The sequence below is a fragment of the Saccopteryx bilineata genome, chromosome 1, assembly GCF_036850765.1.
Source record: "Saccopteryx bilineata isolate mSacBil1 chromosome 1, mSacBil1_pri_phased_curated, whole genome shotgun sequence".
Taxonomy (NCBI): domain Eukaryota; kingdom Metazoa; phylum Chordata; class Mammalia; order Chiroptera; family Emballonuridae; genus Saccopteryx; species Saccopteryx bilineata.
Window position 1 is genome coordinate 245,933,012 of NC_089490.1, and position 16,406 is coordinate 245,949,417.

Here is a 16,406-nt window from a genome sequence, read left to right on the forward strand (position 1 = left end):
AGAACAAAATGGTGCTCCAGTTGAACTGAGCCACGTAAAAATACTCATACACACCCCTCAAACGTCTGCCAGCTGCCTCAGTTTACTGTGTTGTGAGTGTTCCCCATCCAAATCTGGCATTACAAGTGTCCATTCAGATTTCAGATAACCCTCCATTGTCAATATTTCATAATATTTTATAACTTTCACAATTGACTTTTGGAGTTTTTAAAGGAAAAAAGGCCACAATTTTTATAGTATATATATTCAACTATTAAAAAAATTTTAAAAAATAGATTCTTTTTTTTTCTAATGTATCATTGATGGATTTTTTTGAATGTTGTGCCTCTCAACCCATGTGCCATCATCCCTGTGGCTTCTCCTATACTACTCGGTGCCTATGTTGTGTTATAGTAAAATTGATTGTACCTTGAAAGTATACAGTTATCTTTATCTAAAACATCTTTATCTCCTTTTTTCTTTTATTTTTATTATTTCTCTCAATGATGAGCTGAAAATATATTTTTTGTTATGTTTTCTGTCTCATCATTGTGTATTAAATTTTGGGTACGTTAGAATCATCCTTTGAGGAGCATATGTAAAATACAGATTCGGTGATCCATCCCTGAGGACTGTGATTCACCAGGGACCTCTATTTATAACAGCTCCACGAAATAACTCTCATGTAGCTGAGGTGTGAGACGCAGTGCCCTGTTCCCTCTACTGGCATAGGCTTATATCTGTATATCATGAGCTCCCTGTGGTTCCATTCTTACCACATACACACATAAATAAGTGTGAAGAGCACAGATGTATCAGCAGGTGTTTTGTGGAGGGCACAGAAGAGGAGATAAAGGAGCATAAGGTACAATCCTTAACATCAAGATGTCAACAATCTAATGGGAGGAGCAGATGTGCCCGTAATCAATTAGTTCCCTAAACCTGGCTGTGGATAAGAATCATCTGTAAACCTTTGAAAAATACAGAGGTCAGATTCCACCCCACTGACTGAATTGCCTTCTCTGGAAAATGGCTCTGGGGAGCAGTTTTAAACTTGATCGCTAGGTGAGTCTTAGTTGGTGATCTTGGCAGTAGTCAGCAAAATGGCTGAGCAGACAATATGTATAAAACACTTTATTGAAGATATAAAAAGTGCCATGGGGGCAGAAATGATTGGATGAATCCTAATTGAATTTTGTGGCTCTTAGTTAGAACATTCTTTTTTTTATTTTTATTTATTTATTTTAGAGAAGGGGGGGAGATAGATAGATAGATAGATAGATAGATAGAGAGAAGAGGGGAGGAGCAGGAAGCATCAACTCCCATATGTGCCTTGACTGGGCAAGTCCAGGGTTTTGAACTGGTGACCTCAGTGTTCCAGGTTGATGCTTTATCCACTGCACCACCACAGGTCAGGCCTAGTTAGAACATTCTTGACATGTTTGTGGAGTGTCAAGGACAGCCAGAGGGTTGGGATGAATGTAGAGGGGACGACAGTACAATGTGAAGTGGATTGGGTAGATGGGTGAAAGATACTTTATTCACTTAAAAGTACTTATATGGCAACACGGGGAGATGCATTCAGGGGGACACTAGAATCTATGCAAACACAATAAATTAAAATCAATAAAAAAGAAAAAGTACATATCTGGCATTTATTTGTGAAGTACTGGTTTATATTTATAAGTAAATATTTATAAATTTATGAATTTATTTATAAATAAATATTGCCTTATAAAAGTTGAAACAACTCCCATTAGTAACAGGGTAGAGGCTCTTCGAAGCCCCGAATAAACCGGCTGCCCTGAAGTAGAATGGGAGTAGTTGTTTGAAGTTCAAAAGTGGGAGAGACCACTATGGGTACAATTGTGGGCAGGCATCACGGGAGTGGTAGGACAGAAATGTCCCAAGACCTTAGGAAAGAAGCAAATGACCTGACCCTGTTTCATCATAAACTCTTCTGTTCCCACATGTTCTCATCTCCCAAACATACTTGATCCTATCTTGCCCTTGGCTTCCCCAGCCCCCGGGGACTGAGCCCTCCATGGTTTGGGAACCGCCGCCTGCACATTGAGGAGAGGCGGCCTGTTAGGGCTGTTACCTGCGAGCACTGGCCATACAAAAACAGGACTTGGGGGACGATGTCTTGATCGAGCCTGGCGAGGAGCTGGCCCCGGGGTGCGTGGAGCGCCACAGCTCCGTAGGTCACCATGACATCGGTCTTGCTCAGGCTCTTCTTCCCACTGAAGAGACCCTACAGACGAGGCAAGACATGAAGAATGGGACAGAAGGAGTTTCTTTTTCTCTGTGTCTTTCCCTAATCCTACGAGGAAATGAGACTGGGGTGATTAAAATTTGTCTAAAACAGAGACTCTCGTTTGTCCAAATTTAAACACCCCGGAGTGTGTTGTGGACACAGCAGGCTTGAATAGGGGTACCTGCGAGAAGGCTTGTGCTCATTTTTACTTATTAAGTTTGTCGCTTTCGGGGGAAGTGGGACGTACGCAGTGGAAACTGTTCACGAGGCCAGAGCAGCTGGAGGGGACAAACCTAGGCACACCACAGCTCCTCAGGACCTCCAGGCCAGCATCAGTGACAGAAAATGGTTGGTATCTAGCTGGTCATTCTACAGGCCTGGGCTCCTGCCCAGGTTCTGACCTGGAATAAATACCTGGGGGCAGGAGTATGTATATATGACTGAAAGCTTTGAAGAGGAGTGAGGTTTTATGTTTGTTTGTTTGTTTTTTTACCTTACATCGATTCATGAAACGCTTTTCCCAATCCTGGAATGTCTTAAGAGCTTTTAAAACAGTATCTAGGTGGCTTTCAGCACAGTATCCTAAAATAGATGTTATTCCCTAAAATCAGAAAAGATGGGTGATTTTGACTTTATCTGTTCATTTATTCAGCAAACACTTACTGAGCACCTACTGTTTCAGGCACTTTTCCAGGTGCTGGGGATGTAGATGTAAAAAGATGCCCACACAATTCCTCATCCCTGTGGAGTGTACAACCAAGGGAAGTGGCAGGGAAGTGACGTTAAACCAACACAAATTCAGTAAATGTAAATATATAGTATTTTGATAGCAATAACTGCTATAGAGAAAAGAGAAATAGATAAAAAGGCACAGTTGCTGCAGGTTGGGGGGAGTTTGCAATTTAAAGAAAGTGGCCAGAGAAAGCCTCACAAACAGGGTGACATGAAGCAGAACCCCGAAATAAGTGAGGAAGCAAGTCATTGGACCATCTGGGAAGGAGAGTTCCAAATAGAGAAAAAGTAAGTGCAAAGGCCCTGAGGTGGGTTGAGTGAATGATCAAAAAGGAGAGCCATGCAAGAGGAGGTCAAAGAGGAGGTAGAGGTTGGTTTAGGTAGAACCTTCTGAGATGTACTCAGTTTTGGATTTTTAGTCTTAGATTGGCAGGGTTTTTTGAGCTTGAGTTGACTGACATTTTAAAAGGATTACTCTGTTGCTGAAGCTTTATCTTAAATGGTTAAGTTTTTGAAAGCTGGTAGCTCCTGTTTTACCCTCTAAGATTATGTTCCCTCTTATCCATCATCCACCCTGTCCACCTCTCTTGTCCCAGGCTGATTTCACAATGGTACCTTCCTGATGATTTGTTCATGAATCCTGTTATATTTTATTTGGTTACATATCTCTGCTAGAGAACCCAGGGGCTAGACCAGTGTTACCAGGGTCTGAACCAGCACTGTACTTCGTCCTGAGGTACCAGGCAACACACCTTCCATCACCAGAAAATGCTTAGAAAAATTCCTCAAATGCTCGTAGTTTGACATTGCTGTGTTCCTTGGTCGAGGCCTCAGACAGACTCCTCTCTGTGTCTTTATCCCTCTTTGTGTTCTCGTCCCATCATGCTTTGCGTTTCTCCTTTCCCCACTCATCCTCCAAACTTCCCATGTCCTCCCACAACTTTTCTACATGTCATTATCCTTTTATCATTTAAGTCTGGCAAAACCAAGCTCTGGAAAAATCTGACTCTCCAACTATGCCAACACCTGGTCTTCTGGATGCTACTGAAAAAAGGGTGACCCCACAGAGACCATCAGCAGCAGTAGAGGATGACGGCACAACTGGGCCCTCCAATCTGCACAAATGCCCGACTGTCTTCCGGTGATCCATGTCTCTCTCCAGTCCTCTTAGTAACAATGCTCAGCCTCTAATCTCTTCCGCTGACACTGCTCCATGAATAGAGGTTCCAGAAGTGTTCTATTTTCCCTTACTTTACTTTGGGTGAACCTCAGGAGTAGAGATAGTATATGGAAGCCAAGATTTGAATCCATCTAGCTCGATCCCACAATCTGAGCTCTGGCATTATGTGAGTGAGAGTGACACCTAAGAGATGAAAAGTCAACAGGCTCACAGAATTCAGAAAGTTAAGTGTTAACACCTTACCCATTCAGAGACCACTTACTAAGCAATTCAAGTGTGCGGGACACTCTCAGTGACTTGAAGTGAAGTAAGAAAGGAATTCGAGGAGCTCAAATGGATGTCACAAAATTTGTCTTTGGAAGTTTGTGAAATCTTTAGACTTCACATGAGAGCCTTACTGTGTATGCTTGTATCTAAAACACGTTTATTTTATTTCCCAGCTACTACAGAAGAACTAAAAAGGCAACCAGGGTAGGGAAAATGGTGTTAGAAACAATACCAAGAGCAGTAACAGATAACTGAATGTTTGACAAGGACAAAAGAAATAATAGCAATAAAAAATTTAAAAAAAGTAGTTTCAAAAGTTTAGTAAGTCTAATGGTCTCTGCACATTTAATAGCAGAGAACCCCCCCCCCCCAAAAAAAAATCCTTGGAATTTCTGAGGAGAGTCTGTAACACAACCCAGTAATTATTCTGTAAGGCTCATAGGTGGTCCTTTCCTTCCTCCATATTCTCACGTGCTATCCAGCCCGGGATAGGGCAGGGAATAGCAAAAGCTCTCCAGGTGTACGTACATTCTATCCAGCTTGAAGACCATCGGTATATAAAGTTACTTTCAGCTTATAAACTCAATGACTTTGATGTTTGTGATCATCTTCGTTATAAAGCCAATGTCAAAATATATTGAAGATAGTCTTGTTAAGTAAGGATGATTAAGATTCATCCCTTGATATTTTCACAAACCTGGTTAAATAATGAAGCACTGATATTTAAACAGGGATGTGTCACTTTTCTGGAAAATTCTGTTTGGCTATTCTGAGTGTATTCATGGATGATTCTGGATATGTAAGACATTATCATAAGACTGCCAGAGATTTTCTGGATGGAATTAATTATCATTGTCATAAGAAGAGATGGAGAGATCACCTGTCGTTGGTTCCCGAGTTGGCTGGGAGCGATCAGAAATTCCTCAATCTGTGAGCTTACAAAGTTTGTGTCTTGACAGGATGCTAAGGTGGTTCCCAAGGCTTTCCAAAGGAATTTCTGGGAAAAAGGTTAGAAAGCAAGACTCAGAGGACTTTATGTACTTTATCTCATTGAAGCCTCTTAATACCACAGTCCTCAAAGTTGGGTGTAATCTCTGCTTCATTGGTGAGTGCACTGAGGCTCCAAAGAGGTAAGTAATTTACCTAAAACTACGTAAGTAGTGAGTAGCAGAAAGTGGATTCAAACCCCATGTGGAATGGATGGCTGCAGTGAGGAGGGTTAGGCAGAGCCAGCCGGGGACAGAGGGGAGAAAGATCCAGCCTTTGAGTATCCTTTCAGCTCTACGTTTTTGTTAAACTGTGGTAGGTGTTTTTCGGTAGGTGGCCTCACACAGCTGGCCCAGTGACCTGGGCTGTGTACCAAGTACTGTGTGGGGCTGCTATCTGCTGCCCAGTGCTCACCCTTCTTCCTTTTCCAGAACAGACCCCTAGCTTTCAGTTAGCCCTGTATCTATCTATCTTGCAGACATGGTACTTCATTTTCCTCCCAGAAGGCTGCGGCCCTCAGGGTAACTTTTGGCCAGGCATGAGCTGAAGACAAGATAGCATTTTCCTAGCAATTCCTCCCTCTTTTTCACAGCAGTGGAGATCAGTGAGACCCGAGCAGACGTTTTACATCACGAGGTAGAGCTGAGGCCCCTTAGCTTTATACCAACCTTCTCAATGGAGGGGTTGTTGTAACTGCGCATTTGCTGGTTGAAATCCCGACTCAGTTGAATGGTCCAGGCATCATTGTTGATTGTCCATAAAGATTCTTTGAGCAACTGTGGTAGAAGGTGGAAGTCAGACATAACATGCATGTTAGTGGGCTTTCCTGGTACTTTTCTGTTACTTTATTTTTCAAAAGTATAAATATATATTAAATGGGATGACTCAGTTTCCCATTAAAAAAAGAAAAATGAAAAACAAAAAACAAACTACTAGTTACTTTGGAACTTTTCATCTTAGTTTATTTTAAAAGCCATATTCTGTTATGCTTCTAATTCCCATAAGAATAAGTTACACAGAATGTGGAAGTCACTCTATGTAAGTGCTTTTTTTTTTTAGCTTCTTAAATAAAAATTGCTTAAAGATTTAAAAGAAAGTAACCTATCTTGATACTGAAATTGAAGTTACTGGTTTTCAAGTGGTGAATAGATCTGGACAAACTCCATCTGTCAATTCTAGTTTTCATTATTATATACTAAAAGAAAAGGGACATTTCTGGAATAAAGAAATAAATGTATTAAAGAACCAATTAGATACACAGGTACTTTGAACTAACTTCAACTCTAGTAACTATTGTTAGTGTTGTCACCAATTGTTCTGAGCCAAGGCCACAGGCAGTCATCTGAACTCATGTCCTTCTTCATGAACAATATATCAAAAGGCGCTTTTGTCTTTTTGGAGGACAAAATCCATTGCAGTCTCTAAAATCTATTATTTCTTCCATGTTTTTTTCTACTTTATGCCTAGAAAAGAACACTAAATATGAAAGCCAATGAAAAAAATCTGCACGCATTTTCTTTATAGGGACTCATGCAGGGAGTGCGTTCTTTGATGAGAAAGAATTAAACAGCATTGGAAGTTTCAGGGAAGGAGGCATATGCCAACAGCTGCAGAGAAGGCTAAGAGGCCCTCAAGAGTGGAAGGAGGACAAAACTGTTCTCAAGGCTTTGTTTTTTAGAGAAAGAACCTTCCTTTCCAGTAAGAAAAGTTGTTTTAAAGAAGGTTGATGGGTGTGGGGCAGATAAAAGAAACACGAACAAGGAGAAGAGGCGAGTCCTAGAATTAAGGACAGGAGAGTAGACAGTGGCTCTCACATTTCTTACTGGGTAAGAATCCCTGTGGGAGTTTATACAGCATGTTTATTCTCACGTAGCTCCCCCAGAGTTTCTGATTCTACGAGAGGGGGCGATGGGAGGTGGGGGGTGCTCTGGAGAGGTCACTGGAAACTGACGTTTTAAAAGAAGCCATGTGTCGGTGACAAAACAGTCACAGAGATGTAAAGAACAGCATAAGGAATATAGTAAAAAATTCTGTAATAACTATATTTGGTGCCAGGCAGCTCCTGGAAATATCAAGGGAATACTGTGTAAAGTATATGATTGTCTAACCACTAAGCTGTACACCTAAAATCAGTGCAAAAATAATATATTAAAAGTCAACTGTAATTGAAAAAAAGTTCCAAAAAAAAATAAAAAATAAAGAAAGTCATATGTAATGCCTGCCTGGGTGGTTTATGAACAGAAATCCTGCTAGAGGAAAGGCTCCCTGTTCACGGGCTCCTTGACCTCCTGTGGGCTCCTGAATCAAAATCCTTCCCGTGCGTCCAGTGTATGACTCTTGCCTGCAATTTGCCATTTGGGGCATTCATCATCCTTTGAGGCACTCTTTAGTTGCAAAAATCTAAAAAGTTCTGTGTGAGAAAAGGAAGATTCTTTTCTGCAAACGGGGTACAATGTGGCCCTTTGGCTTTTAGAAATGAGGAAAAAGACAGTGAGAAGCAGATAGAGGAGGAAAGTTGTATTCAGAAGTATAGAAGTGAAAATGGTGTTAGCCTGTGTTTCTTTAATGAATAGTAAAAGAATGCAATTGCAAGGAGAGAAAAATATCTCCGAAAACAGGAGAAGATTTAAGAAAGACATAGAGAAAAATATTCGCAAATGAAACACTCAAAGCTATCTGAACTCCTGATCAAATTGGAGACTGGAGACTGTTGCTCAAGGTATGGTGGCTTAAAGAGCATAATTCTTACATGATGACCTCTAACATTCCAGTCCTTTTCCGAAGTAAAGGAAATGTTGATTACTGCCCTTTGGAGTGCAGTTCTTTCTGGTTCAGATGGGTAACTGTAGCTGATTACATATATCACTGCATTATCAACGGTTAATTTAGGTGCTACCCTTACCTGGAGCAGCATGGTTTCCCACAGCACAAGACTCATGTTCTTTCCTAGAAAAAGAAATTCACGCAATAACTGCTTCCAAAATCAAGGCTCAATAGCTCCCTTGCAAAATCCCCAGAGGACACTGGAGTTGCATTTCAAGCTTTGTTTTTATACAGGATGGTTGTTTCAGATGAAATTTACCATGTTGCCAAATATTATTTGTTGTCAGATGGGCAGAGGGTCTTCAATCCACGAAAAACTCTAGGCTCTTTGCTAATTTCAACAGGAACTACCGAAATGACCGTATTTTAACATTCTAACATGGATGAGTAATAACATTTTAGGACAATACCAAAATAGCGTTTCTCTAAGCACAAGGAAAAGGCCAGCACAAAAGTAAAAGTTCCTGCTGAGGATGTTGCCCACCAGGTCTTCTTGTAGTACAAGTGTTTTGTAGAGAAATAGAACTTGAGCAATCAAGGAAAAAATATAGCTGTCTATTTTGTATGTCAAGTGCATTGTTTTTATTGCCTGGAATGAACCAATGGCTTTAGACAGAGGAGTGGTGCCTCCTTTTTCTGTGTTTTTGTCTTTTTTGGATAAAAGACCTGATCCCATTCCCTTGTACCTTCCAGAGGATGCAGGAGTTCAGGTAAGCGTGTTTTCCATAGCTTTACCAATTTGGGGTGAATCAGCTCAGGCAGTATCTTCAAAAGTCCTATTGCACCAGCCCCACATAATTTCCCTGAACTGGCAAGCATAGATATTACCTGAAAGACAGAAGAGCAAATGCTGGTTAGCCTGGGGGTATTTATTTATTTTATTTTATTTTATTTATTATTATTATTATTATTATTTTTTCTGAAGTTGGAAACGGGGAGGCAGTCAGACAGACTCCCACATGCGCCCGACCGGGATCCACCCGGCACGCCCACCAGGGGGCGATGCTCTGCCCATCCAGGGTGTTGCTCTGTTGAGACCAGAGCCATTCTAGTGCCTGAGTCAGAGGCCACAGAGCCATCCTCAGCACCCAGGCCAACTTTGCTCCAGTGGAGCCCTGGCTGGGGGAGGGGAAGAGAGAGACAGAGAGGAAGGAGAGGGGGAGGGGTGGAGAAGCAGATGGGCACCTCTCCTGTGTGCCCTGGCCGGGAATCGAACTCGGGACTCCTGCATGCCAGGCCGATGCTCTACCACTGAGCCAACTGGCCAGGGCCAGCCTGGGGGTGTTTAAAAGGCCACCTACCTTTTCCTTTTTACTATTGTCCTGGATTCCCTTGAATCCTACATTAGCTAATCTTTCGTAAACCTCCACAGTCTATTCTCACTTATTCAAGAGCAGAAATAAACAAAAGATACCAACACTTAAATAAGGTCATGTGGAAATAGTGCCTGAGTAAATAACACATGGGGGACAAAAAAAAGAATGCAGTCTTAAGCAATAGATGTGGAAGCTGTTTGAATGGTACTCGTGGTTCAAATTTAGCCTGTGCTTGTTTCAAAATCATCAAGTTTAACAAGCATTTCAGAGTGAGAGGATAATCTTGCCAATGAAAAATTTTCACGAGTGTCATCAGTACAGCAAAACATTTATGATGCCTTTGGTGTTTCTTTTGGTTTGGAGCAGCTATGTAATTTTTATTAGCACTTATTTGGAACTGAGTTACCGCCATCGGCTTCCGTTTACCCCACTTGGCTTTTCGGAACTCACTCACCAGAAGTCTGGCCAGGAGCTGTTGTGGTGACGGAAGTTTCACTAGAAGAGAGAAAACAGCTTTCGTTATTGCTGTGGGGGCTGGAAAGTTTCCGATTGGGGTTGGGTATATGCTCAAAGCCCTGCAGCCTTTCTGTGAATGAGCCTCAGCTAAATGTTTTGCTTTGCTTCTGAGTGTACACACCAGCTCCCGTAGAGATGACCAGGGCTGTTGACTCCGAGGCATTGTTCTTCTTCCTCTCCTCCGCCATAATCAGAGTTCTGATGATGCTGAACAGATAGTCCAGGGTCCCTGTGTACTCTGCAGGGACCACAAACGTCAGGATTCTTGGCCACAGTACCTGCGGGAAACCCAGGCCAAGGCACAAGCGTTGCTTATTCTTTTCCGTTATTTCTCCTTGGTCTTTACTGTGTTTACCCCTCTGCGTTAGAAACATTTTGCCCTTTCCCCACTTGTTATTATTTTGCGGTTCAGACCAAAGCAAAATGAAATCATTAAACAAAACCTCTGCACAGCACGTCCACCTCCAGCTGCTGGCTGGAGTGAGTGTTGGCCGGTGTTTTTATCTGGGGTTGCTGCTGGATTTTGGGGCAGGAGGGTGGATTCTTCATTGTGAGGAAGTATTCTAGGCACTGTAGGAAGTGCCTCCATCCAGACAGAGCCTTTGGTCCACTCATACTGGCCTTTGATTGTCTCCTGGCTGTGCTGGGTATTTCTGACCACTAAATCCTTTATCTGGTTGTTCAGCTTAAGGAAAACAGAGCCTAAGGCTCCTCTCCCTGCAGTCCAGATTATATTAAACTTCAAGGGAGGCCTGAGAACGTGTGCTTTTAACATCTCCCCAGACGGATGGGGAGGTTTAGCTTTCACTGCATTAGAATCACCATTCCCTACTTATCACACGTCTCGCTATGTTAGGGAAAGAAGAGAAGTATTATTTTCAGGTACTTAAAACTATTACTTGCTATCCCTATGTGAGATTAATTAATTAATCAATCAATTCTAAACCTGTGTTTAAGGAACTACTGTATGCACCAAGTATCTTGCCACCTTCCTGTAGTCAGAACATTGAAAAGCTGAGGACCCATGGAGTACAAACTCGTGTCCTTGCTGCTGCATGGGCAGAGCTTTGGAAAGGTGACCTAGGTGACTGTAAGGGGTGACAAAGACCCCTTACCTCAGGCATCCCAATGACCAGTGGGTCCAGCATCTTTAAGATCAAAAGGCTTGTTTCTCGGACAGATTTCTCTCCCTTTTCATCCTCGTGGGAGTTGGGTTTTGATGGTTTCTCCTTTAGAAAACATGAAACGGGTGACATGTTAATAATCCCTCCTGTGGGTCTTCTCTGACTGGATGTGGGTGTGTTCTCAGACTCTGAGGTAGGTGAAGAATGCAGTCACTCAACTGAAGGGGCCATGGAGCCCGGCCATCTGCATTTCCAGCATTGACTGCTCATTTTAAAATGCTTCTTGGAGGAATGGGTTAGCAAAAACACCCCTACTGAAGCAGAAAAGCAAAGATTGTGAGGCTCCTGGGACTGCAAATATTCCCTCCCTCTCTCAGGCCCTTGCCGTTTTTTTCAAAAAATGTCAAAGACAATGCTTCCAAGTGGAGAGGACTGTACTTCCAGTAGTGACAAGCTTGCTGAGGTCACTGAGATCCTTCCTACACACACGCTTCTCATGCCATTCCTCCAACAGAGGCTGAGCTGGTTGCTGTCTCTTCTTTCCTCTAAACAATACATTTCCCTGGCCTTTCCCTCCTCCACTCCCAAGCCTCGGAGGCCAGCCTGCCTCCTCCTTAGGGAAAACTGTGGTTTAACTACCTTGTGTTTCGTATGAGTCAGAAGTGATACAGGTGAAAGGAAACTGATAACACAGAGGCTGAAAAGGTTATTAATAGAAATGATGAGAATGAAATATAACTTCCAAATCAGTTATTAAGCAGAACCCCCCCCCCCACTTCTTTTAAAACCCAGTTGAGTCCACTGTACTTGCTACAGGCCAACACTCAGAAACTGCACCCTCTTCCTACCAGATTCTTGTTGGACATTGCAAACTGGGCGAAGATATAATTGATCAGCGGCCATCCTTCCCGGGCTTCGATGTAGCATTTTTTACACATGGTTTGGATGAGGAGGAGGATGGAATTTCTTACCTAAAGTAAGAAAAACCCATTTGCAACATTTTACTATGTTGGGCAGAATGAAAATTTAACTTCTCCTTTTCTTAAACCTTCATGGGTCACTTAGTGGGAATCTTTTTTTAAAAAGAGAATAAACTGAATAATGTTACAATAGATGGAACAGGAAGTAATTTATAGGTTATGGTTAAAAGGCCAGCAAAAAGCTCCCCTTAACCAAAATCTTTCTCCTTAGATCTCAAGAAATATATTCTATTACATATTGTGCAATGTTGGTAACTTTGGGCTACACTGCCTCACTTTTAAAATCCTCAGTGAAAGCTAGCACATTGAAGTAAAAGTCCACATCCCTTATCCACAAATTCAAAATTCAAACAACCCTAAAAACTGGGATTTTAAAAAAATTTGATGCCAACTCATTAGTTGCAAAACCCCAACTGAACTGTTTTAAAGCTTTTTGTAGTCTTTATTTTATGGAGTGTGGACAGCCATACATTTTCTTGTAGAAATATTAATGGTTCTGACTGTGAGCTATTGTCATGGTAATGTTTCTCTAAAATCTGAAAAATTATGAATTCTGAAATATATCTCACCCTAGGGATCGGAAGAAAGGATTATGAACTTGTGTTACAAGTTTTTAAAAATTTGGCTTCAATTAGTTTATCAGATTGCTTCCCTGGAGGATAGAAAGCTCAGATCTAATTCGTTAGTGAATGGGTCTTTTAATGGAGGGTGGGAAGAAAAGAATAATTTGGAACAGGGAGGCAGAGCTACATGGTGGCAATTATCAAAAAGGTCTCCCAGTAGTCTCCTTAAGTGAAGAAAAAAGAAGTACACCATCTCTCGGTTTCTGCCTGAGGAGCTGGCCTTTCTTAAAATTTCTGTGTTCTTTTATTCTATCTGAAAATCGTCTACTAATTCTTTAACTGGCTTGGCTAATTACTGGGTCAGATTTTTCCATATAATCTCTCCATTGTTATTTATTACATAACTTTTATTTTAAACACAATCACAGTCAATCAAAGCTTCTTAGGGGAATTTCTTCTTCTTCATGTTGACTTCTAGGTAGGGCTTTGATCCAAACAAATTATGGTTTTCACACAAAAAATACAATTGCTGAGTTTTAAAAATTTAGCATAAATTCTGTATCTTTATTAACATGAAATATTTTAATCAAATAATCTGGAAATATTGAGCAATCTACTATGTGCAAGGCTTGTCTAGGTGGCCTCTGCTTGGAAAATAGAACATCTAGGCACAGAACAAGTTTCAGGGGTTATTTTTTTGGAGGAAGGTACATTATCTTTATAATTAACAACTTATTTTTAAACCCTCTATTTGAATAGAATGGCACAGTGGTTCTCCGAGAAAAAAGTATTTGTTTTGCTGAGAAGCTCTTGAACTGAATGTACTTTAGAACTGTTTCTGGATTTGGTTCATATTTTGGAGGAAAATGAAGTTCTTTGAAAAATAGAATTGATCAGAGTTCTGTATAAAGCAATCTCATAGCTGGACCCTTAAACCATCAACACTGTTCTGTTTACTCCTAAAACTACCACCAGCCAAACAAAAGTCCCCATTAATTTTCTTACTTTTACACTGAGGTCACTCATGACGACTTTGACTATTCTTTCGATTGAAGTGATGTGATCCCTTAAGTTGGGCTCTGAAAGGCAGAGGAGGGATTGACAGGCATGACGCAGCAGGAGCACAGTATGTCCCGGGGTTGAGGAAAACATGGTCCAGTTAAGGGGCACGACCGCAAAGACTCCCGTCCTGAACATTTCATGTCATTCACTTCCTTCCCACCCTCTTCTTCCCCAACCCTTTCAAGATGTCGATTGCTTCCTTTGCTTCTAATTCTATTTGGTTTTATCTTGTTTAAAATTAAGTTAGGGTCCAAAGTGAATTTAATACTTCACATCCATTGGATCAGCTTTAAATTTTGTGAAACCACTTCGTATCTCTTATTTGATTTTTCAATAAGTCCTAGTGCTAACTGAATTTTAAAAACTATTATGATATAGTACAAAAATAAATGATCATATTTTATTAATCCAAGGTGTCATCAACTTTACGAGGCACCATGATTTTACATTGCTTCAGAAAAGAAAAACTGTAGCAGCTGATTATAATTTAAAATGCTGTCAATTATAAGATATATTCCAATATCATGAAAATATGTGCTTCTTGGATTTAATGAAATATGACAGTTTATTCAATTCTACTTTTATCTAATGTACTAACCTCCAGAATATTGTGCACTCTTCTCACCCACCGCCTGTTAATTGGACACTTACCTGGCTAACTAGATCTTCTAAATTCTAAATTCAGTTTTCAAATATTCTACTGATTATTCTCAATTCAATGCATCCATAAATATGAAAAAAGAAGAGAGGTAACTGAAAATGCCTATTTAACATTAACAACCAAAAGACAGAGTCTCCCATGAACATGATGTTCCATGAACAACGCAAAGACAGAAGAGAGGGTTAGCGCAGGCACAGGCTTTGGCTTACCCCCTGGTGTGGAATGAACCGTCTGGCTTCATTCCTGCTTCTTACCTTCAGCACTGATAGCTGATCTTAACAAAGTCAAGATTCCCCGTCGAATGACTTCATTATTACTTCTCATTTGTTCATCAAAAAATTCCATCAGGTGTGCAGGGTTGGAATGGGCTGCAGGGTTAAGAAACACTGGTGTTGATAGAACTCATTTCACCCCCAACCAAAATTATTTGTGAATGGGAAGAGGGAAATTTTACAAGGATTGTCCTAGTGATTCTTAGGTTGGTAGTCAGATTTTATTATGTTCTTACTTCTTTGGTAATCATAGAATTAATTAGGCAGGTTGATGACTAAGAGAGCTTTCTTTAAGTAGGCCCACGTCTGTTCAGATCTGTGAATGTGACTTTATTTGGAAAGTGGGTTCTTGGCATGTTAAATTAAGTCAAGATTAACTGGCAGAGCCTGACCTGTGGTGGTGCAGTGGATAAAGCATCAACCTGGAATGCTGAGGTCGCTGGTTCAAAACCTTGGGCTTGCCCAGTCAGGGCACAAATGAGAGGCAATTGCTGTATGACTAAAGTGAAGCAACTATGAGTTGATACTTCTCAATACACCCCCCCCCTAAAATCAATACATAAAATCTTTAAAATAAGAAGATGAATTGGCAGAAGTCAGTAGGGTGGCCCTAATTGAATATGGCTGATGCCTTTATAAGAAAAAGCCAGGAGGCACGGAGACACAAGAGCACCTTGTGAACGTGGAGGCAGAGTGGGAGTGAGGCTCACCAGCTGTGGAGATCAAGAGACACATAGGGAAGGGCAGGACGCAGCGGGAGCGAGGTCAGGGTGCAGCAGTTTGGGTTGGAACTCATTCGAGATAAAGTAAAACAGCTAATTTGGCTGGGGCATAGAACAAACGGAAATATAGAAACAGAGGAATCAGGACAAAACTAGAACACAAGAAAAAGGCATGCAATGAAGTAGCAGAAATGGAATATTTTGGAGAGGCACAGGATTACGCTTGTCTTTCATCCTCGGGGACTGTGTTGGAAGGAACACAGTTTTGAATCCTGACCCCAAGACCTTGGCACCTCCTCTGCCACCCCTGTTGGCCATTCTACCCAGGCTGTGGGTGAGACTGCGGAGCCAGAGTAGCAAGAACAGGGGGGAGTGAAGGAGGGAGACAGACGGGAGTAGATATTAAGAGACAAGCAGGGACAAAACAGCATGACTTTGGGTTTGATGATTTGAAATAATCCCAAATACCAGGAAAAACACATTTTCGATCCTTAAAGTTACCAACTCACCCTGGTTTGCCTGGAAATAAACCCATGTGTGTATGGTCAATTAATTTCTGACAAAGGAGCCAAGACTATTCAGTGAGAAAGGACAGTCTCCAGTAAATGGTGCTGGGAAAACTGGACAGCCACGTGCAAAAAAAATAAAAATAAAAATCAGCTGAATCCCTACCATACACCATATACAAAAATAAAATAAAAATGGACTGAAGACTTGAATATAAGATCTGAAGCCACAGAACTAGAAGAAAACATTGTGAGCAAGCTCCTTGACATGGGTCTCGGCTATGAGTTCTTAGATTTGACACCAAAAGCAGAGGCAACAAAGGCAAAAAATAAACAAATGGGATTACATTACACTGGAAAGCTTCTGCTCAGCAAAGGAAACCATTGACACAAACGAAAAGGCAATGTATGGAGTAGGAAAAAATAATGGCCAATGATATGTTCGACAAGGGATCAATA

General features: G+C 41.2%; 1 protein-coding gene across 1 annotated transcript in view; it reads right to left on the reverse strand.

Moving 5' to 3' along the window:
* The window catches only part of MROH2B (maestro heat like repeat family member 2B), a 54,820-nt gene that overhangs the window by 26,038 nt on the left and 12,376 nt on the right, over positions 1-16,406 (reverse strand). Inside the window, exons 10-21 of the mRNA XM_066252737.1 lie at positions 14,702-14,815; positions 13,730-13,803; positions 12,030-12,152; positions 11,173-11,286; positions 10,179-10,335; positions 9,996-10,036; positions 8,912-9,053; positions 8,305-8,348; positions 6,071-6,178; positions 5,296-5,412; positions 2,730-2,837; positions 2,081-2,233 (exon numbers count right to left, since the gene is read on the reverse strand). Of these exons, the coding sequence (XP_066108834.1) occupies positions 2,081-2,233; positions 2,730-2,837; positions 5,296-5,412; positions 6,071-6,178; positions 8,305-8,348; positions 8,912-9,053; positions 9,996-10,036; positions 10,179-10,335; positions 11,173-11,286; positions 12,030-12,152; positions 13,730-13,803; positions 14,702-14,815 (1,295 nt within the window). The remainder of the gene's footprint in view (positions 1-2,080; positions 2,234-2,729; positions 2,838-5,295; positions 5,413-6,070; positions 6,179-8,304; positions 8,349-8,911; positions 9,054-9,995; positions 10,037-10,178; positions 10,336-11,172; positions 11,287-12,029; positions 12,153-13,729; positions 13,804-14,701; positions 14,816-16,406) is intronic.